Raw genomic sequence first — 22,197 nt, 5'->3', positions numbered from 1 at the left:
ACTTTGATTTCCTTAAATTTAAAATATTATCCATTTAAATAAGTGAAGAATGAACTGGAAGAAAACACATTGAAATGTCTGCTCAAAATGTGGACCCTAAAAGCAGTAATTTATCAAATTTGGTATTTTTTTGAATTTATATCACAGCTTTCCTCTGAAAAACTCCAGGTGCTCTGTAGACCCACACCTGCTTTCTCCTTTCTAGTGGCCTGGAAGAATGAATTCAACTCCCAAAGTGTGTAATGCACATCCAGGGAATACCTGACTCCGCCAGCTGGATGTTGTGCAATGACTGTAAAACTCTTTGAACTCCTTCAACTGGAGAAGCAGAATATGCCCTATGTGCTGTTATTGTTATTTTAATGTCTAAATTTTCTGTGACACTGTAACTTCTGATGCTAACCAAAATACATACCACGAGAAAGGTTGTTCTGTTTCTGACCTAGCTGGGTCCAGGGCATTTAATAAAGAAAGACTCTGTTCTAGAAATGTTTAGAAAAAATATGTTTTGTTGTTGTTTTTATGGCTTTGTATGGGCAGCAGCAGCAGTCTATCATTTCCGGAAAAACCTGGGAGAGGAGAATAGCATCCTCAGGGACTTTGAGCTTGGAGCAACCTGAGCTGGAGAACGTCTAGGTCACCTCCAAAAGGGGCAGACCATTTCAGTCTACATGGAAGGTCAGAAAGACAGAACACACAATTGAACAGAAAATGAGAAAGAGCATTCATACCAACAGGACTTCTAGGTAAAATTCCCCATCTGTGGTGATGTGAAAATTAATTGAAGCAAGACTAAATTGACTTCCCATATCTAGAGGTGTGGACCACCCATTCACAATGCCACACCCAACCATCTTCCTCCTTGCAGGAGGGTCATTAACCAAACAGAACAGAAATTGGCTCTTTCTGGGTTCTGAAAAGGATACTCAGTAGCCTGGAAGACATCCGTGCCAAAAACGAAGTTGGAAAAGTTGGATCAAAAAGCCACTTAATTTTCTAGTTCTAAAAACAGCCAGACAGATTTCTACGGCTAAGCAATTGCCATAACATCTGAAAAGAGACCCGTATTTGCGACACACACACACTCCTAAATAAACTTTCCATCAGTGGTGTCTTCTTCAAAAACAAAGGACGACTTACATATACTTGCAATAGCTTGACAAATCAATTCTCCTACTTACATAATGGTGTCTTTTAATTTGAAAATAATGCTCCTGACTGTGAGGTTTTATCAGTGAGTGTGAAAGTGGCTGATTAAACAGTCAGGGGAAGGCCTATCGGAGGAGTCGTGCCTTCAATAAGGCTTTGAAGGTGGGGAGAGAAATTGTCTGTCGGCTGTGAGGAGGGAGGGCATTCTAGGACAGAGGCAGGATGTGGGTGAGAGGTCAGCAGCCAGATAGATGAGATCGAGGTACAGTGAGTAGACCCTCATTTCCTCTTCTCCCACACCCTTCTGCTTTGCCCTTGCATTTGGATTTGCACTCTTGATTCATCTCTCCCTCAGCCCCACAGCATTTATGTATACATCTATAATTTATTTATGAATATTATTGTCTGTTTCCCCCTCTAGACCCTAAGTTCCTTGTGTGCAGGGAACAGGCCTACCAAATCTGTTCTATTGTACTCTCTCAACTGTTTAGTACAGTGCTCTGCACACAGTAAGTGCTCAATAAATATGATTGATTGACTGATGCATTTTCCCTAACACTATAAGCAAGTGAAGACTTGGGTTTCTACACTTTTGCATTGGCTACCCACAATGCCTGGACATCGATTTCATTTATTTCTTTTTGTGTTTCCGATCTTCTCAGACACCATTCTAGAAGAGACACCCCATTTCTCATTGCCACATATCAGATGGATCTGTCTTCTGCTGTTGTCTCAAAACTCTCTAATGTTATGCCACACAGCCCACGGTGCTGTTTCCCTGTGTCTTGGATTAAAAAAAAAAAGTTCTGCCTCCCTTGCTATGTATTTGCTCAATGAAGTTTGGGTATCCTAGTTTGAGCCCAACTCCTCACATGTTCTATTTAGGAAAGGTGAGATACCACCACTTAATACAGCACTCTGCCTAGAGAAGGCACTCAATAAATACTACTGATTGCTTGTGTGATGTTATCCATTTTGCTTCTCTGCTTTTAGATTGACTGCATTCCAGGACCTCATTGTTTTGTGGATCTGCCTGACCATTTGATGTTAAATGCAGCACACAGGGGGGCTTTTAAGAAACTGTGCTAGAAATTGAAGTTGGCACCTTTCCATGTCTTACAGCCAAACTGAAGGTTACAACTTGTTATCTTCTAGTCCTCCAACTTGGTTTGAATTTTGATACTGCATTGATGCCACACTCTACCAGTTTTCCAAAACACTTACTAGCCCTCCTATATTGGATTTTCTATCACTTTCTTTCTGCAAGTACTGTTGCCTTGGAGTGATGAGGTACCTGAAGTCTATAATAATCATTACTGCTTAACTGACATTTTTACTGTTGATATTTTTGTTGTTCAATTTTACCTTGTTTGCATTGTTTTTGTATGACATTCTTGTACTATTTGTGTCTGTCTTCTCCCATTTAGACTGTGAGTCCACTGGAGGCCAGGGCCCTTCACATATAACTTTGCTTCCACATTCAAAGTTAATAATAATCAGAATAACTAGAAAAAGAGTTTAAAGATATATGCATGTCTTCTGATATGCTTGCTTCTACAGAACAGTTACCAGTGTACAGAAGGTCTTGGAGGACTTTAGGTCATATTCTAAGCCTGATGATTTGGAAGAGTTCTCAGAGAACAAGAATTATATTTCAACACCAGCTTCTCGATTCCTTGCATCCTCAAGCAATATGCTGTGTAGAATAGATGGAATAAAATCAAATCTATTACATGGACCTGCTTTATTCCATTGGCGATAGCTACAGGGTCAGGTGAGGCATACCCAAGTCTGGCCTGAACCGCAATACCATTTTGGAGTAATCATCTGATTTAGGAAAACTTTTACTGCTACTAAACAGAAGTAAAACTTGCTTTTTTGTACGCAGTTACATGAATCTTTCAGTTATGCTTATGTGTTCCATAAAGTTGGCCAGCATGATTGATTTAGAAATAAAAACTTAAATGTTTCCATTCTGTATCATACACACACAGCCACAAAAAGGAATGACATCTTACCTGACCAGTTTTCCATCTTGCCATGTTCACCTATATGCTGACAGTGCCTACAATTCACTACACAGTTGTTGCCTTATAGCCAATAGCTATGATCTCCTTATGTTCTATAAACAAGCATTTAGATAACATGCTATGCCCCCTTCTAGACTGTGAGCCCGTTGCTGGGTAGGGACCAACTCAATATGTTGCCAACTTGTACTTCCCAAGCACTTAGTACAATGCTCTGCACACAATAAGCGCTCAATAAATATGACTGAATGAGTGAATGAATGAACTAAGGCAGAATACTCAAAAGGAACAAGTGGAATGGGTGTCAGTAGTCTGTTAGGAAAAAAAAAATCCAAGTCCCCAAAGTTACTATTCCGTTACCTTGATTTTTGGGAAGGAACATATTTCCTCTAATATTACAAACCCACAATATAGACAACAAGAATTTAGTACCTAGTTGTACCAGTTCTGGAATGTTGAGGAGTTATGCTTCTGAATTTAGTCAAATAATGAAATCAAATTCAATTGTTCTTATGACTCGGCTAAACACATAGGAGCAGAAGCTAGTAATCATTTAATTTATGATGACCATTCTTTCTTGCTTTGATAATTTTTATAGCATCCTCAGCTCTGAAAAATCAATTACAGAATGTTTGTACTAAAAACAAAATAAAAAAAATACAAGACATGTTCATGAATAGAAGCACCAAGTATCCAGAATTAGAAAGGCCTGCTACTCACAATCAGAATACTCTGTTTAATTATAAAGAGCATTTAGATATTACTAATATTTTGAAGGTGCATAAAGAAACTTCTGTATCAATGTTGATATATAGCATTTGCCATTGAAATAATAGCTCTGTAGAGTGGCATCTCGGTACTCCAAAGTAAATGAGAAAGAGAATGTCATGTATAATCAAAAACTTGATGAGAAAGAACAATTCAATCTATTTTCTCAGTTCTTTGTGGACACGTGTGGGTCTAAGATATGAATTGGGATGATACTACAATTAGATGATACTGGGGTGATACTGTAAATTCCTATTACTGTGATATCAGCTGTGGTATATGTGGCCAATTCTATTTACCACAACTATTTCACCTTAAGTAATCCAAAAGATATGAAAATTGAGGTTTGGACTCCCAAATGTTTACCCTCACCACATTTTTCACCTATCTCAAAGAATCTTGGAAATATGAATACCCTAGAATTTTTTGTGAATATCTTTTCATAGGAGCAATTACACTGGGGTTTTATCATAGAAAACGTTTGAATGTATGGAATAAGCATTAATTTACCTCTTTCTTGAATCCAGCTATTTGCTTGCACATTTCTTATAATGGGCAATCTGTTGCCTGCTTCAAGGAGCAGGCAGACTGAAATTTGCCTAATTCATGAACTTTTCCCACCCCACCTCAACATCTCCCAAGAGAAAAAATGATGGGCTACTCAGACATTTCCTCTAGTTTCATAACATGGAGAGACTCAGGAACTTCAGTCACAAACATAAAATACACCCTCATCCCTCAACTCCACATTGCTAGATGAGCCAGTTCCAAACCTACTAGAGGTCACTATCTAAACAAAAGTCATCATGTCTCTGGAGCAGGATTTTGACTAAAACCAAATCCAGCTCCAAGGACTGCATGGCCAAAAAACAAACGAACAAAAACAAACAAAAAACTCAAAAGAAATCTAGCCCCTCTGCCTCTCCTTGCCTACAGTCCAGCATCCAATCTGGCTTCCGTCCCCTACATTCCATGGAAACTGTCCTCTCAAAGGTCACCAATGACCTCCTGCTTGCCAAATCGAACGGCTCATACTCTATCCTAATCCTCCTCGATCTCTCAGCTGCCTTTGACACTGTGGACCACCCCCTTCTCCTCAACACGCTATCCAACCTTGGCTTCACAGACTCTGTCCTCTCCTGGTTCTCCTCTTATCTCTCCGATCTCTCCGATCGTTCATTCTCAGTCTCTTCCGCAGGCTCCTCCTCCCCCTCCCATCCCGTTACTGTAGGGGTTCTTCAAGGGTTAGTTCTTGGTCCCCTTCTGTTCTCAATCTACACTCACTCCCTTGGTGACCTCATTCGCTCCCATGGCATCAACTATCATCTCTACACTGATGACACCCAAATCTACATCTCTGCCCCTGCTCTCCCTCCCTCCAGGCTCGCATCTCGTCCTGCCTTCAGGACACCTCCATCTGGATGTCTGCCTGCCACCTAAAACTCAACATGTCCAAGACTGAACTCCTTGTCTTCCCTCCCAAACCCTGCCCTCTCCCTGACTTTCCCATCACTGTTGACAGCACTACCATCCTTCCCGTCTCACAAGCCCTCAACCTTGGTGTCATCCTCGACTCCGCTCTCTCATTCACCCCTCACATCCAAGCCGTCATCAAAACCTGCCGGTCTCAGCTCCGCAACATTGCCAAGATCCGCCTTTTCCTCTCCATCCAAACCGCTACCCTGTTTGTTCAAGCTCTCATCCTATCCCGTCTGGATTACTGTGTCAGCCTCCTCTCCGATCTCCCATCCTCGTGTCTCTCACCTCTTCAATCCATACTTCATGCCGCTGCCCGGATTGTCTTTGTCCAGAAATGCTCTGGGCATGTTACTTCCCTCCTCAAAAATCTCCAGTGGCTACCAATCAACCTACTCATCAGGCAGAAACTCCTCACCCTTGGCTTCAAGGCTCTCCATCACCTCGCCCCCTCCTACCTCACCTCCCTTCTGTCCTTCTACAACCTAGCCCGCATCCTCCACTCCTCTGCCGCTAATTTCCTCACCGTGCCTCATTCTCGCCTGTCCCGCCGTCGACCCCCGACCCATGTCATCCCCCTGGTCTGGAATGCCTTCCCTCCGCACATCCGCCAAGCTCGCTCTCTTCCTCCCTTCAAGGCCCTACTGAGAGCTCACCTCTTCCAGGAGGCCTTCCCAGACTGAGCCCCCTCCTTCCTCTTCCCCTCCTCCCCCGCCTTACCTCCTTCCCCTTCCCACAGCACCTGTATAAATGTATATATGTTTGTATGTATTTATTACTCTATTTTATTTGTACATATTTATTCTATTTATTTTATTTTGTTAATATGTTTTGTTTTGTTCTCTGTCTTCCCCTTCTAGACTGTGAGCCCACTGTTGGGTAGGGACTGTCTCTATATTTTGCCAACTTGTACTTCCCAAGCGCTTAGTACAGTGCTCTGCACACAGTAAGCGCTCAATAAATACGATTGAATGAATGAATGAATGAATGAATCCATTGGTCTCTGTTACTATCATTCCAATGAACTTCATCTGAGAATTTAAGTGCACAGAGTCATACAATATAGACTTAAGCGAGTTGAATCTTCAGTGTACTGAAGCATGACAGTAATATCTGGACATAGTGACAAAGGCTCAATCACTCAGCACCCTCAGCTGGTCATCCAATGAATTATCATCAGGTTGACATGCCTCCCCCTACATTTCTTTTTGGGATTAACCCTTGTTAGTTTTACATTTCAGTTTAAGTAAAAGTTATAAATTATTTTAATTTCCTTATGGATATCATATTAATTCTGGTCCGTTGAATTTCTGTACTTGAGTTAGATCATTTTTATCTGCCTCATGAAATGGATGAAGTCTCAATAAAATTGCCCATTATAGGGAACATGCAAGAGTACTATTAAGTTCAGGAAATCAGCATCATCAGCTTATTCCACAATTTGGGTAACTCAAAAGTTCTCAGTAGCATATACATACACAATATTCAAAATCACACTAAGTTCATCTTGAGGCAAAAATGAGGTGAAAGCAAAGTCTATTTTTCCTAATGGGGCTTGGCAGAGTTCATCTTCCGTACTAATACCAAATAAATAATGGAACTAAAGTATTTGGAGAGTAAGGTTGATGGAGAGACTAAGTGATTCATATAAATCAGCAGATACATAGGAGAATGACAGTCAGAAAGAAATTAATCCTAAGCAATTATGAACTCAGTACTACTTACTTGGCATAAACCACTGATGCACATGTCCAGAGACTCTGTGTAGCATCGGGTACCATCTAGAACTTTAGGCGCCAATTCAACAATAAGGGTTGTGTCTTTTGCTTGACATTTTAGAGAACATGGATTGTCAGGATCATTGGACACAGGAAGCCATTCGTAGAACTGGCCTTGATACTTGACATCATTATGAGCAGAGCACTGCTGGGCACGAAAATCACCAGCCTCTGGAGGACAGTCCTGGAGAAGAAGAAAGGAAGAGAACAAGTAAAGATAAGAAGTTCAATTTTTAAAAAGTGGATCTTTGGAATAGTCTTTGTGAGAAGAGATGTAGTTGCTCATGTGCTGTGCTCCTGTAGTTACAGTGGAAGGCAACCACTCTGGTAAATTCAGAAGGCCCTTCTACCATTCTAACTACAGAGATCAAATTATTATCTAGTCTTCAGAAGGAGCCAGTGGGAATTACCGCTGAAATACCCAGGGGTCTCTGAAAATATATTTTAGGGAAGAGATACATTGGCCCATTTGTTCATTTGCAGAGTGACGACGATGATGATGGTGGCATTTATTAAGCGCTTACTATGTGCAAAGCACTGTTGTAAGTGTTGGGGAGGTTACAAGGTGATCGGGTTGTCCTGTGGGGGGCTCATAGTCTTAATCCCCATTTTACAGATGTGGTAACTGAGGCCCAGAGAAGTTATGGATTTGGTGACATCATGCTATGATGATGCCATGTATCATGTGGAAGGGGCCAAATGTGGTCTGCACACAGTAAGTACTCAATAAATATGATTGATTGATTGTTCCACAGTCAGCTTTAAACCTTACCTATCTGTAAACGTTTTGTACCTAATTAGCAGCTTAAAAAAACAAAACCCCAAAAATCAAATACCTTTTCAATTATTTCTCTTTGAGAATAATAATGATGGTATTTAAGTGCTTACCATGTGCGAGGCACTGTTCTAAGAGAAAGGCAAATGCTAGCCATAAAACAAGGATATGATTTAACTCTTCCATTGCACCCTGCATGACTTCAGATTTCCATTCCTTGAGGGAGATTGGGATATTGCTTTTGTCCTGAGGATTGGTGAGTCACTCACTAACTGGCTATCTTCAGAGTCAGTGTGAGTGCCCACTGCTATAGGCAGTCTGAAAACCTGGAAGTCTCTTGGGCAGTGGAGCTCTGCAAGGAATAGGGGTTCTGGCACAGTTTCAAGCAAGGCCAGCATCAGATATTTGGCCCCTTCCACATGATGCACAGCATCATCATAGTATGATGTTGCCAAATCCTGTCAGTTCAACCTTCACAAAATCATTAAAATCTGCCCTTTCCGCTCCACCTAAACTACTGCCCCATTAATTCCAACACTAATCCTATCCTGCACTGATTAGTGGAGTAGCCTCCTTGCTGACCTCCTGTCTCTCACCACTTCAGTCCATAACTGGCATCCTGCTTCTGGCCTGGAACTCCCTCCACCTTCAGAGCCAACAGATTATCACTCCAATTTAGAAGCCTTATTAGTAGCACAACTCCTTCAGGAGGCCTTCCCCGACTAAGCTCTCATTCCCTCTTCTCCTATTCCATTCTGAGCCACACTTGCACTTGGATTTGCATCCTTTATTCACCCCACATTCAGCCCCATAACACTTAGGTACATATCAATAATTTATTTATATTAATGGATGCCTCCCCCTCTAGACCGCAAGCTCCTTGTGGGCAAGGAATGTGTTTACCAACTCTATTATACCGTACATTCCCAAGTTCTTAGTACAGTGCTGTCTGCACGCAGTCAACACTCAATAAATGACTGATTGATTATGCTTTAGGTACTAAATGTGCACACAATAGAACACAATGATGTCATACATGACATTTTGCAGAAGAGCATTTCTCCACCAAAGCCACTGCCCCACCTATGCTTTTATATTTGGGAGGAGCCACGTGGCTGCCATCTTTGAGAAGGGCTGTGTCATTGCCCCTTTTGATTATGTGACCTGAAGCAATGGCTTATTTTACTTACTGTCTGAAGCCAGCTCTGGTTCCCAGGCATATGAATCCACTTCATTAGAAAGGACTGTTGGTTAAAAGTATATACTATGTGTCGAGTATCTCTGGGTATTCTAAAAAGGGATGCCAGTGTCTGTGATTCTGTCACTTGTCTTCTGTGTGACCTTGGGCAAGTCACTTAACTTCTCTGTGCCTCAGTTACCTCATCTGTAAAATGGAGATTAAACGTGTGAGCCCTACATGGGACAACCTGATTGCCCTGCATCTACTTCAGCGCTTAGAACAGTACTTGGCACATAGTAAGTGCTTAACAAATACCATAATTATTGAAGCAGGGTGGCTTAGTGGAAAGAGCACGGGCTTGGGAGCCAGAAGTCATGGGTTCTAATCTCAGCTCTGCTACTTGTGAGCTGTGTGACTTTGGGCAAGTCACTTAGCTTCTCTGTGCCTCAATTACCTCATCTGTAAAATGGGGATTAAGACTGTGAGCCCCACGTGGGACAACCTGAATACCTTGTATCTACCCCTGCATTTAGAACAGTGCTTGGCACATAGTAAGCACTTAACAAATACCATTATTAAGGAAGTAGTGTGGTTTAGTGAAAAGAGCACGGGCTTGGGAGTCAGAGGACGTGGGTTCTAATCCCAGCTCCACCACTTGTCTGCTGTGTGACCTTGGGCAAGTCACTGAACTTCTCTGTGCCTCAGTTACCTCATCTGTAAAATGGGGATTAAAAGTGTGAGCCCCATGTGGGACAACATGATTACCCTGTATCTACTCTAGTGCTTAGAACAGTGTTTGGTGCATAGTAAATACCATAATAATAAATAATAATGAGTGTTTCTGAATTTATGGATTTATGGGTGTGTAATTAAATACCATAATAATAAATAATAATGAGTGTTTCTGAATTTATGGACTTATGGGTGTGTAAGTGAGAGAGTGTTAGAGTAATGTGAGTCAGTGTGAAAAAGTGCAAAAATGCGAGTGGGCAGGAGAGTGTTTGTGGATGAGGGAGTTTGCTCCCAACCCAACTGCGCATATTTGGCATGAAGGTCCTTCCTACAACCTTAAAGTTCCTCTATCCTCCTGGAAGGCAAGGAAAGGGGTGGGAGGGGGAAGAAAGGTATCAGGGGTGCCTACTCCATGGGAGCTATGGCCCCTTTGGAGCAAGAGATCCAGATTTGCTCCTCTCAGGTCTCTGACAATACTGAAGAGTTTCAAATCAGGTCTGAAAAGACACAAAATGGTGGCTTTCCAAGTCCTTGAAGCCTGTCCTCTCCCAGTCATCATTTCCAATTACATTCCTGTCCCCATTATTCCCCATGCTCAAAATAAAATGTTGGCATCACTGTTTGTTATCCCAGTCTGATCTTGAGAAAAATCTGGCCTCTTTATCCAATGCCCAGTGGGAAAGTTATTTGTCTGATCTAATCAGTTGACTTGCAATGGGATTTGTGTGCCAAATCAGACCCTTTATGCTCTTGAAACTTTATTTTTACAAAAACAAAAATGCACCCAAAATCAACCCCTTTGAATCCTCACTCCAAACATCCACAACAAAACTATATGTATATTTACTGTTTTTCTAGTCTATAAAAAGATCAAGTATGGTCTCAATGAAATCAACCCACAGAATACTAAAGTTGACAGAACAGAAATGCCTTTTCCTTCATTTTTGTTCAGGAAAATAGACTTGTACTATACAGGGAATATACACCTGATCATATCAAGTGTTGACTATTTCTGGAAATATCTTCTCTCAAATGGAAAAAAAAGATCTTCAAGAGACATAAAATTCTAGAGCATCTTTGCCCCTTTTCAATAACAGTGCTTTCTTTCTCTTATCCGTGTTGGTGAAGTGGTTGGGAAAGTATGTTTTGCTAAATTGCAAATGCCCTTAAAACCAAAGGTTCAGGATTATAAACTGAACTTGAACCTTTTTAATTTTTGAGTTTATTTGTACTTGGCAAAATTCAGCTTCCTGTTTGAAGAAAAAGAATTAAGAAAGCTTGTAAAACAGGTTCAGAAAGCCTTTTGGACATCAAGTTGCTCTTACAAAATAACATTTTGGTGATTTAAGTGTAAATGAATCAGCAACATATGAATCAAATTTCCCTTGAAATACATGTGTTTAAAAATTAAGGGAAAAGAGACTTGGCTAACTGAGCTTTTGTTGAACCCAAAACAGATTTTGTTGAGCCCAAAACATCTGAAGTCCAGTTCAAGACATCCACTGAACCCATAGAGCAGCCAGGTTTACCCTACCGCATAACTGGAAATCAGAGCAGAGTCACAGTTGCCTTCTCACCCGTAACTCCATTAAAAAGTCCAATTTCTGAAACAATCTGTATCCTATCTGCTTCCTACATATCTACGAATACACCTTACAACTGATACTTCAGCAGTAAAGCACAGGTTCTATGTGGACAGAAGACACTGGCTATATTTAATATGGTGTTTTATAGCAGATTGAATGCCATAAACTTCCTGTTGAAAGCCAGGCAACCCAACTGGAAATGGTTTATTGTAAAATGATGTTGAGGATGATTAGGGTGGTAGCAGCTAGCCAACTGAAACTTGAAAAGGGATAAGTCCCACTCCGAGATAAACTAAGTTTTTTTTTTATTAAGAAGATGAAAGTATTTTTCCCCTCCAGAATTTGGCAGTCAGATGCATGGCACTGGAAAGATTCATTAGAATAAAGACTCTAGCCTTTATCCTTTTTAGTGCATTTCCAGATATACATTCAAGTGAGAAATCTGGGAATGGGAGGAATGGAGAAAAAAGCATCCAAGTCCAGGCAACCTCATAGAAATTGGTCAGCTTGCGGGGTGGGGAGGGTGTACAAAATAATTAGTTCAACATGGCTCCAATTAGCAAAGGTTTGTGAAAACCTCCTGATCAGCAGAGTCAGATCCCTGAAAATGCAGATCAAAATGCTAGGCAAAAATTTCCTTTTTATTTGTAAAAAAAAAAAAATCCATTTTACTTTTTAACCCTTCAAATTCCCCATGGAGCCTGAATTCAGCCATTTAAATAACCAACATCTTTCCTCCCTTATTTTTAAACACTTAATACCAATCATGTTAAAATTTATTATTTAAAAAACACAAAAACAAACCTGACCTTTGATTTGCTCGTTACAATTCATAAGAGTCATGGAGTTCTGCCACATTTGAATCTGATTCAGAACAATTTCTGGTTAATCAACCAGCGAGTGGAAAAGATAAGATGAATCCCAGATGTTTCTTAATGATGATACGTAGATCAGATTACAACATGGGACAAAATGATGTTCAAGCTTTTCAAAGTTTATTTAGTGAGTGAAATGGAAAACATCACATCTAGGCAGTAAAGGTGGAAGTATTTGAGGAGCCTTTAAAATGCTTTTGAAACAATTATTCAGTAAAGCATATCTGGAGCCAAAAGTGGCTTTTCCCCCTTCTTTTTTAAAGGAAATTTCCTTGCCAGAATGAGAGTCTATCCCTTCAGAATATTTAAGTTATCTAGTTTAATCTCTCCTACCGATCTCATTAGATGAGTGCCACAGTACAAATGCCACATTTTGATGCTGTAGCTACATTTATAAATTCATATTAACAGCTGATTGCATCAGGAACATATGAAAACTGAGCCTGCATGAGAAAAGAAGTTACAGATCTTTAAAGAAATGTATGCATTGATTCAGATGTCATAATACTTAAACTTATTGATCTCTAATTTATACAGTATATTTATAATATGAAGAAGCAATGCAATGAAGCTACAAAAACATGTGCTTTAAATCTTGGGCATACCTATATTTTCAAACTATGAGACACTCTGTGCAGACAGTAAGCACTCAATACCACTGATTGATTGAATTAAAGTAGAAAACACTGAACTAAAGTCTCCCTGTGCTGAAAAGCTTGATACCACTATTTTTAAGGTAGCAGCCAAGCCACTTAAGACTACTGAGAGGTATTAACAGGGAAGGGAAGGTCAAAAATGTGTTATCAAGGATGGGGATAAGGTGTTAACAAGGAAGGGCAGGACAGTAAAATGGTGTTAACGGAGAGAAGAGGCTCAGATTGTGTGTGCATATGTGTGTGTATACATCATTTAAGAACACATTTTTCTCATAGGGATATGGACTTTTTTATCTTATATTTTTATTTTAAAAGCTTGGGCAAAGCTTTTTGGTGCATCAGAGAAATATTAAAGACATAATTTTTCCTGATATTTTCTTTGAAAACATACCTACATCTTATAGTCTGATAACTGAGAGCTCACCTCCTCCAGGAGGCCTTCCCAGACTGAGCCCCCTTTTTCCTCTCTTCCTCCCCATCCCCTTCTCTGGCCCTACCTCCTTCCCCTCCCCACAGCACTTGTATATATCTGTACAGATATTACTCTATTTTACTTGTACATATTTACTATTCTATTTATTTTGTTAATGATGTGCATATAGCTATACTTCTATTTGTTCTGACGATTTTGACACCTGTCTACATGTTTTATTTTGTTGTCTGTCTCCCCCTTCTGGACTGCGAGCCCTTTGTTGGGTAGGGACCGTCTCTATATGTTGCTGACTTGTACTTCCCAAGCGCTTAGTACAGTGCTCTGCACACAGTAAGCGCTCAATAAATATGACTGAATGAATGAAATACAGTGTTCTGCCCTGGATGTGTCTGAATGAAAGAAGGTGAAATGACAAAAATTGATTCTGGGTGATGACTCCATAGCCAAGTATTTGCAATCTGTATTGCAGACAATGATATCAGCTTTGCTACTTTATCAGAGGTTTGACTATGGATCATTAGTGGTTTGTTGCTATGCATCATGAGGTACTCAATAAATATTTAAGTATTGACTGGTCCCTCCTCCTTTCTGGAAAAGGGATCTCAATTAAAGGGACCTGGACTCTTAAGGAATCCTCCACTTTATGCCAAAATGTGTTTCTCTTTTCCTGCCTAACGGCTGTCTTCCCATTGTTCTATTTTGACCTCACAAGTTGTGGAATAAAACTTGCAAGGAAGAAACAAGTCCGCTGAAAAGAATCGTTAACCACTTTGGTAAATGTTTGCTTTATTCATGCCCCCAAAAATGATGCCTTCATGCCTCTACAAATATGTAAACTATACTCTCACAATTTACTTATGATTTAGGTGAGTCCTTCTACATACCTAATCTGAGTTAGGTGATCTCTTGTTGCAAGACACTTTGCAAGAGCAGTAAAGTATTTCAATATGTTCATTAGAGTTCACTACTAGAACTGTATATATGTTTGTATATATTTATTACTCTATTTTACTTGTACATATTTACTATTCTATTTATTTTATTTTGTTAATATGTTTTGTTTTGTTGTCTGTCTCCCCCTTCTAGACTGTGAGCCCGCTGTTGGGTAGAGACCGTCTCTATATGTTGCTGATTTGTACTTCCCAAGCGCTTAGTACAGTGCTCTGCACACAGTAAGTGCTCAATAAATACGACTGAATGAATGAATGAACTGCAAAATGTATATCATAAATCATCAACTTCACCCCAACAGCATTATGCAATACTGTCTGAAAACAAATGCTTTCCCTAGCTAGTATGGGAATGACTATAGGCATAGCATTTCCATAAATGACCTTAGAGGGTTGCTTTACATAGCACTTTGAGGTTCTTTTTACATTTAAATTTAACTATGGGTAACTTTTATTTTATTATTATTATTATTAATGGTATTTGTTAACCCCTTACTATGTGTCAAGGACTGTTCTAAGCGTTGGGGTAGACACAAGTTTATCAGGTTGGACACAGTCCCTGTCCCATAGGGAGCTAACAAGTCTAAATTGGAGGGAAGAGGATTTAATCCCCATTTTACAGATGAGGTAATTTTAGCACAGAGAAGTCACTTGCCCAAGGTGATACAAGTAATTGCAGAACCAGGATTAGAATCCAGGTTCTCTTACTTCCAAGCCTATGCTCTTTCTACTAGGCCATGCTGCTTCTCTAAAAAGATAAAATTTATGAAATTTATGATAAGGAAAAAGATAAAATTTCATTTCACTCTCCTTACCTGATAATGTACAATTTTCTCACCCACTATTCCCCAACTCTTTGTCTTTATTTCTCCCAAACCAACCTTCTGTGTTTCACTCTCAACTTTCCCATTGTTGCCCTGGGTTGTAATTCTCTCCCTCCCCATATTCAATCCCTCCTAAACTCCTATCTCCTCCCCCAACCTTTCCCTGATTAATCTTCCAGTGCCCTGAGCCCTATCAACCTTTCAGGCATTTCTAGCATTAATGAATTTATTTACATTTCCTTAGAATTTATGTACATAGGTCTGCTTGATGCATTTATTTTGACCACTGTAGTTGTAAATATTTTTACTTTTGTTTCCCCCATTAGAGTGTAAGGTCCCTGGGGCAGGGAACATGCCACTTCAGTCTTTTGTACTTCCAAGTGTCAAGAACTGTATACCACACCAAGTGGGTGATCGATAAACACAATTATAGTGTGGGCTAATGGATAGAATGCAGGCCTGGGAGTCAGAAGGACCTGAGTTCTGATCCCAGATCTACTACTTGTCTGCTGTGGGACCTTGGGCAAATCACTTCACTTCTCTGTGCCTCAGATACCTTATCTATAAAATGGAGATTAAGACTGTGAGCCCTGTGTGGGACAGGGACTGTGTCCAACCCAATCACCTGGTATCTTCCCCAGCATTTAGTTCGGTGCCTGGCATATAGTAAACTTTTAACAAATACCACAGTTAAATACTACAATTACTACTACTATGGCTACCACTGTTTTATGATGTGGATGCCCTAAAAACATTTATAGACATGCTTGCTTTTTCACCAAATGGCATTATTTCAATATTTCTCATTAGCCAGTTCTTTCAAACCCTTAATCAATTTTACTGTTTTTTTCCTGCCTTGCCTCCAGTTTTTCAGTATATTCTCTTAAGTAAAACTCTTATTGCCTATCTTATAAATGTTAAACTTCAGGAAGGTTATTTCAGACAGTCTCCAAAAATGTAGTCTACAAAAGTTGGCACATGCTTAAAAAAAAAAACACTCAACAGTATTTTATAATCCCATTAGTTTATGATTTTCAAAATCCATCTACCTAAATATCTCTGGAGAAAGGGCTAGGTTAAAGTCTAATATATGAGAAAATTTGGCAAAAGATAGAGAAACATCATGGCCTAGTGGATACAGCACAGGCCTGGGAGTCAGAAGGACCTGGGTCTAATCCCAGTTCTGCCACTTGTCTGCTGTGTGACCTTGGGCAAGTCACTTAATTTCTCTGTGCCTCACTTACCTCAGATGAAAAACGGGGATTAAGACTGTGAGCCCCATGTGAGACAGGGACTGTGTCTAACCCGATTTGCAAGTATCCACCCCAGTGCTTAGAACAGTGTCTGGCATATAGTAAGCACTTAACAAATGCCACTGTTATTACTATTATTAAACATCTGCTTGGTTAAGCTGCCGCTACAGGAGTACTGCAGAACAAGTTTCTAAGACGTTTCTGTGTACAAAAATGAATCTGCATTAAGCCTGATAGATTGTGATAGGCATTGAACTGGTCTCCTGAAATGTACAGAACTCATGCCAAGTCATTGAAAATGAAATTGGGAATGAGTATTTTCTCCAGTAATGGAATAATAAAGCTGAAACTTCAGTCTTATAGCCTGAAGCTCATTCATCATCAAGGCTTTGGGGTCTGCAGTGGTCCAACTGATGATGGGACAGCTTCCTCTTTCCCATGCAGGCATCCTTGGGGAGAAGACCCAACCCTGTTCAAGTGGGCTAGGCAGAAGCCTCCCTTCTCAACCTACAGCATGTTGGGAAGGTTGTGGAAGTTTGAACCAAGAATGATTCCAGCTGAGTGATGAGGAGCCTGAGAACTCTTTCATCCCCAGATTAATATGGGACCGCTTTTGTTGTTATTGCATTTATTCACCAAAACTTTACCCAGATATTTTAGGCAAGGATTGTGTCTTGTTTTAGCTATAGTTTCCCAAAAATTCAGTACAATGTACTGAACACAATGGGCTCTCAATAAATGCCATGGCTATAACTATTGTGATTCTGTGCCTATATTTTGCCTCTCCTTCCCCTCACACAGCTTTCCAAAGCCCACACTTTACTGGTATTTTTATTGGCAGAAAATGCCAAAACCCAACTCAGAAATGGAAACACCTTCTGTCAGGTGCTGCTTATAATCAATCAATCAATCAATGGTATTCATTAAAGTGCTTACTCTGTGCAGAGCACTGTACTAAGCATTTGGGAAACTACAACAGCGTTGGTGATGTAATCCCTGCACATAAGACTTTTACAGTCTAGAGGGGGAACCGTTTTTAAAATAAATTATGGACAAGCACATAAGTGCTGTGGGGCTGAGGGTGGGGTGAATATCAACTGCTTAAAAACAAAATACATGGGTGACACAGAAGGAAGAGGGAATAGGAGAAATGAGGGTTTAAATACTGCATTATGCAAAATTACCAAGAAAGATAATCAGATCTAAGAGGTAGCCCCATTAATGATGACAATATTTTTGCCCTTAAACTGAAATTCCCCAATTCTTGTGTTGAACATTTACTGTGATTAGAGGTCTTGTTTAATAAATTGGTTAAGCTTAAAGCAAGCTCCATGTCAAGATGTTGTTTTCCTGTAGTGTTCTTTCTTGTTTCAATGTAGTTTCTTTCCATGTTTTCATTCTTTTCTTTAATGGAGGAAAAGTTCACATTTTCCTCCATTAAACAAAAGAATGGAAACCTGGAGAAGTCACATTTTCTTCCATAAAGCAAAAGAATGGAAACATTGAAAGAAACTGCAGTGAAACAAGAAAGAGCACAACAGGAAAGCAACTTTTTGACATGGAGCTTGTATTAAATCCAACCAATTTATTTAAACAAGGCCTCTAATCACAATGTGTTCAATCCAAGAATTGGAAATTTCAGTTTAAGGGCAAAATACAGGATTATATTCCAAAAGTTTAAATAAACTTTAGTGCTAATCAGATTCAATTCTGCTCATCCTTTATGTGCGTAGAAGACAAGACCAGGGAGGAAACAAGTATCCCCTTGTTAACAGCCCATGTTCAGCAGCTTATTTGGTCTCATTCTGTATGGCCACATGCCAAAATATGAATGGGAATGAGAGTTGTTAAAAGTCTCCCTCAATCTCCTGCTTAGTACTCTATCTGTTTCACTGAGGTCAAACCTAGGTGTTTTGAAACTCAAAAACTATTTCAATTTTAAGGTGGACTTTACTCAGAATCAGATCAATAAATGTACAGCTCCTTAAAGCACAAGTAGAGGAGCTCTGCGTGAAGGCACTTTGGATATAACAAGGCTGGATTTTAGGTCTTGCTCATTTTTTGAGTTATGTGTATACTCTCCCCTCTGGATAAAACAACAGTTGGACTAATAATCAACCAGTGAGTGGTATTTACTGAACATTTATTCTACACAGAGCACTGTACTGGGTGCTTGGGAGAGTACAGTACAATTAGTACACATGATCACCATAAACACCACCATCCTCTAATCAATCAATCCATTAATTGCATTTACTGAGCACTTACAGTGTGCCAAGCACTGTACTAAGTGCTCAAGAGAGTAGAATATGACAGGGTTGGTAGACATGCTCCCTGCCAAGAACAAGTTTACAGTTTAGAAGGGGAGATACATAGTAATATAAATAATTATGTATGTCTCACAAGCCTGTAACCTTGGCATTACCGTTGACATCTCTCTCATTCAACCCACAGATTCAACATAATAATAATAATAATAATAATAATAATAATAATAATAACAATGCATTTGTTAAGCACTTACTATGTGCAAAGCACTGTTCCAAGCGCTGGGGGGATACAAGGTAATCAGGTTGTCCCACATGGGGCTCACAGTCCTAATCCCCATTTTACAGATGAGGTAACTGAGTCACAGAGAAGTTAAGTGACTTGCCCAAAGTCACACAGCTGACAAGTGGTGGAGCCAGGATTAGAACCCATGACCTCTGACTCCCAAGCCCAGGCTCTTTCTACGGATCCACGCTGCTTCTCTAACATCATGAAATCCTGTAGGGTCTTCCTTTACAACATTTTTAGAATCCACCCTTTCCTCTCAATCCAAACTGTTACCACTTTGATCCAAGCAATTATATCCCACCTTGATTACTACATCAACCTCTTCACTGACTTCCCTGCCTCCTGTCTCTCCCAACTTCAGTCCTTACTTCACTCTGCTGCTCAGATCATTTTTCTGATGAACCGTTTAATCCATATCTCCCCATTCCTCAAAAACCTCCAGTGGTTGCCTATCCACCTCTGCATCAAATAGGAATTCCTTGCTATTGGCATTAAGGCATTCAGTCGCCTCACTCCCTCCTACCTAAACTCGCTGAGCTCCTACTACAACACAATCCACACACTCCACTCCTATAACACCACCATACTCTCTGTACCTCAATCTCATCTGTACTTCCCAAGCACTTATTTATATTCATTCTATTTAATTTATTTTGTTAATATGTCTTGTTTTGTTGTCTGTCTCCCCCTTCTAGACTGTGAGCCCGCTGTTGGGTAAGGACCATCTCTATATGTTGCCAACTTGTACTTCCCAAGTGCTTAGTACAGTGCTCTGCACACAGTAAGCGCTCAATAAATATGATTGAATGAATGAATGAATCTCTCACCATCTGGTGCTCGTCTGCACCCTTTTTTTCTTTAAATGGCCTTTGTTAAAGTGCTTACTATGTGTCAGGCATTGTACTAAGCACTGGGGCAGATACAAGCTAATCAGGTTGTACACATTCCATGTCCCACATGGGGCTCACAGTCTTAATCCCTACAGATGAGGTAACAGGCACACAGAGGTGAAGTGACTGGCCAAAGGTCACCCAGTAGACAAGTGGTGAAGCCTGAATTAGAACCCAGGACCTTCTGATTCCCAAGCCCTTGCTCTATCCACTGGAACACACTGCTTGTATTGTACTTTCCCAAGTGCTTAGTAATAATAATAATGGCATTTGTTAAGTGCTTACTATGTGCAAAGCACTGTTCTAAGCACTGGGGAGGTTACAAGGTGATCAAGCTCTCCCACGGGGGTCTCACAGTCTTAATCCCTATTTTACAGATGAGGTCACTGAGGCACCGAGAAGTGAAGTGACTTGCTCAAAGTCACCCAGCAGACAATTGGTGGAGCCGGGATTTGAACCCATGACCTCTGACTCCAAAACCCATGCTCTTTCTACTGAGCCACGCTGCTTCTCTAGTACCCATTGTTGGGTAGGGACAGTCTCTAAATGTTGCCAATTTGTACTTCCCAAGCACTTAGTACAGTGCTCTGCACACAGTAAGTGCTTAATAAATGCAATTGAATGAATGGCGCTCTGCATACATACCATTGATTGACTGGTGGCAGAATGGTTTAGTGGAGAGAACCCATGACAGGGGGACAGAAGGCCTGGTTTCGAGGCGCAGATCTATCACGTGCCTGCTGGGTGATCTTGGGAATGTCCTTTAACTTCTGTGTGGCTCGGTTAATATGTAAAATGGGGATAGAATACCTGGTCACCCTACCTCTTCAACTGTGAGCCCCATAAGGGACAGGAACGGTGTGTGTTCAGTCTATCTTGTATGTAACCCAGCACTTAACATAATGCTTGGCACATAGTAAGCCCTTACTACCGTTATGATTCAAGTTTAAGTCATTTCATAAACTCTGCTCATGATGATTTCTCATGAGTCTTCTAATGACTTTATTGACAATTTTTTCTCAGAGAAGTTCAGGTTCATGTGACTGAGTTGTTGTTCTCCCTGTCCTATGTCCAATGAAATTTACACATATTTGATAAAAAAAGTGTCAAGACAGTGAGACAGTGCAAACATCGGAGAAATGGTAAATAATTAAAAAATATTTGCTGCCTGAAATCCTGAACAATGAGTAAAACCAACAATAGTCCCTCAGAAAGCAACCACCATTTTCTATTAAAATTTAATTCACGGTTCCCAAGAAAGAAAAGTGCATTTTTATAATTTCACCAACCAGTCTTATAGAGAGACCTGGAGCATAGGACTTCCCGCTCTAGGAATACAGGCTTAGATCCCATTTGATCCTCTTTGACATTTCTCAGAATAACTCCCTTTAGCCCACCAGCCATTGTTGAATTAGGCTAATATAGAACCCTGTAAATAGTATGACTTCATTTTTCAGCTAGGACCTCCTTTATAGTTGTCAAAGAAGACCCAAAAGACTTCTGAAATTCCACCAAAAATACCCCTAGAATGCAAATTACTCCAGCTCCTTGTGGAGGGATCCCTCTTGGAAAACATTTCCTGGTAATATGGGGCCAACTGATGGGGCCAGAATAGTTACCTAATAGAAAACATAAGCAGAGGGAAGTTTTCCAGCCAGCACCTAATTACTTTGTAGAATTTCACACTCATTTGAGCACTAGAGATCTGTGAACTTTTCCTTGACTTTAGGTAAATTAACATTATGTTCTTTTGGGAAACAAAGGGGTAAGCAGCATGGCCTAGTGGAGAGAGCTTGGGCCTGGGAGTTAAAAGGATCTGGGTTCTAATCCCAGCTCTGCCAATTGCTTGCTGTGTGACTTTGGACAAGTCACTTAACTAATCTGTGCCTCAGTGTCCTCAACTGTAAAATGAGCATCCCTGTTCTCCCTCCTAGACTGTGAGACCCATTCATTCATTCAATCGTATTTATTGAGCACTTACTGTGTGCAGAGCACTGTACTAAGTGCTTAGTACATGTGGGACAGGGACTGTGTCCGACCTAATTAACTTGTACCTACCCCAGCGCTTAGAACAGTGATGCATATTAAATACTTAACTAATACCATACCTGCATGCTATTTTTCCACTGGAAATAAAGGAAGAAAATAGGGCATAAGATTCCTCCTCCCAAAGTTATTCTTTAGTGATGCTGACCAAGCGAGGAATATGTTTGGAGAAGAAGAAGGAAGAAAAAAGCAGAGGAAAGGGAAAGAGAGGTGGAAAAGGGGAATGAGACAGGAGGGAAATAA

At 40.3% G+C, this 22,197-nt stretch overlaps 1 protein-coding gene across 1 annotated transcript in view; it reads right to left on the bottom strand.

Moving 5' to 3' along the window:
* The window catches only part of ADAMTSL1 (ADAMTS like 1), a 714,148-nt gene that overhangs the window by 230,503 nt on the left and 461,448 nt on the right, over positions 1–22,197 (bottom strand). The window contains exon 5 of the mRNA XM_038769612.1: positions 7,146–7,382. Within this exon, the coding sequence (XP_038625540.1) occupies positions 7,146–7,382 (237 nt within the window). The remainder of the gene's footprint in view (positions 1–7,145; positions 7,383–22,197) is intronic.

Source organism: Tachyglossus aculeatus, chromosome X4, assembly GCF_015852505.1.
Source record: "Tachyglossus aculeatus isolate mTacAcu1 chromosome X4, mTacAcu1.pri, whole genome shotgun sequence".
Lineage (NCBI taxonomy): Eukaryota > Metazoa > Chordata > Mammalia > Monotremata > Tachyglossidae > Tachyglossus > Tachyglossus aculeatus.
The sequence above is the reverse complement of the archived record's forward strand: the minus strand, read 5'-3'. Positions and strand labels throughout refer to the sequence as shown.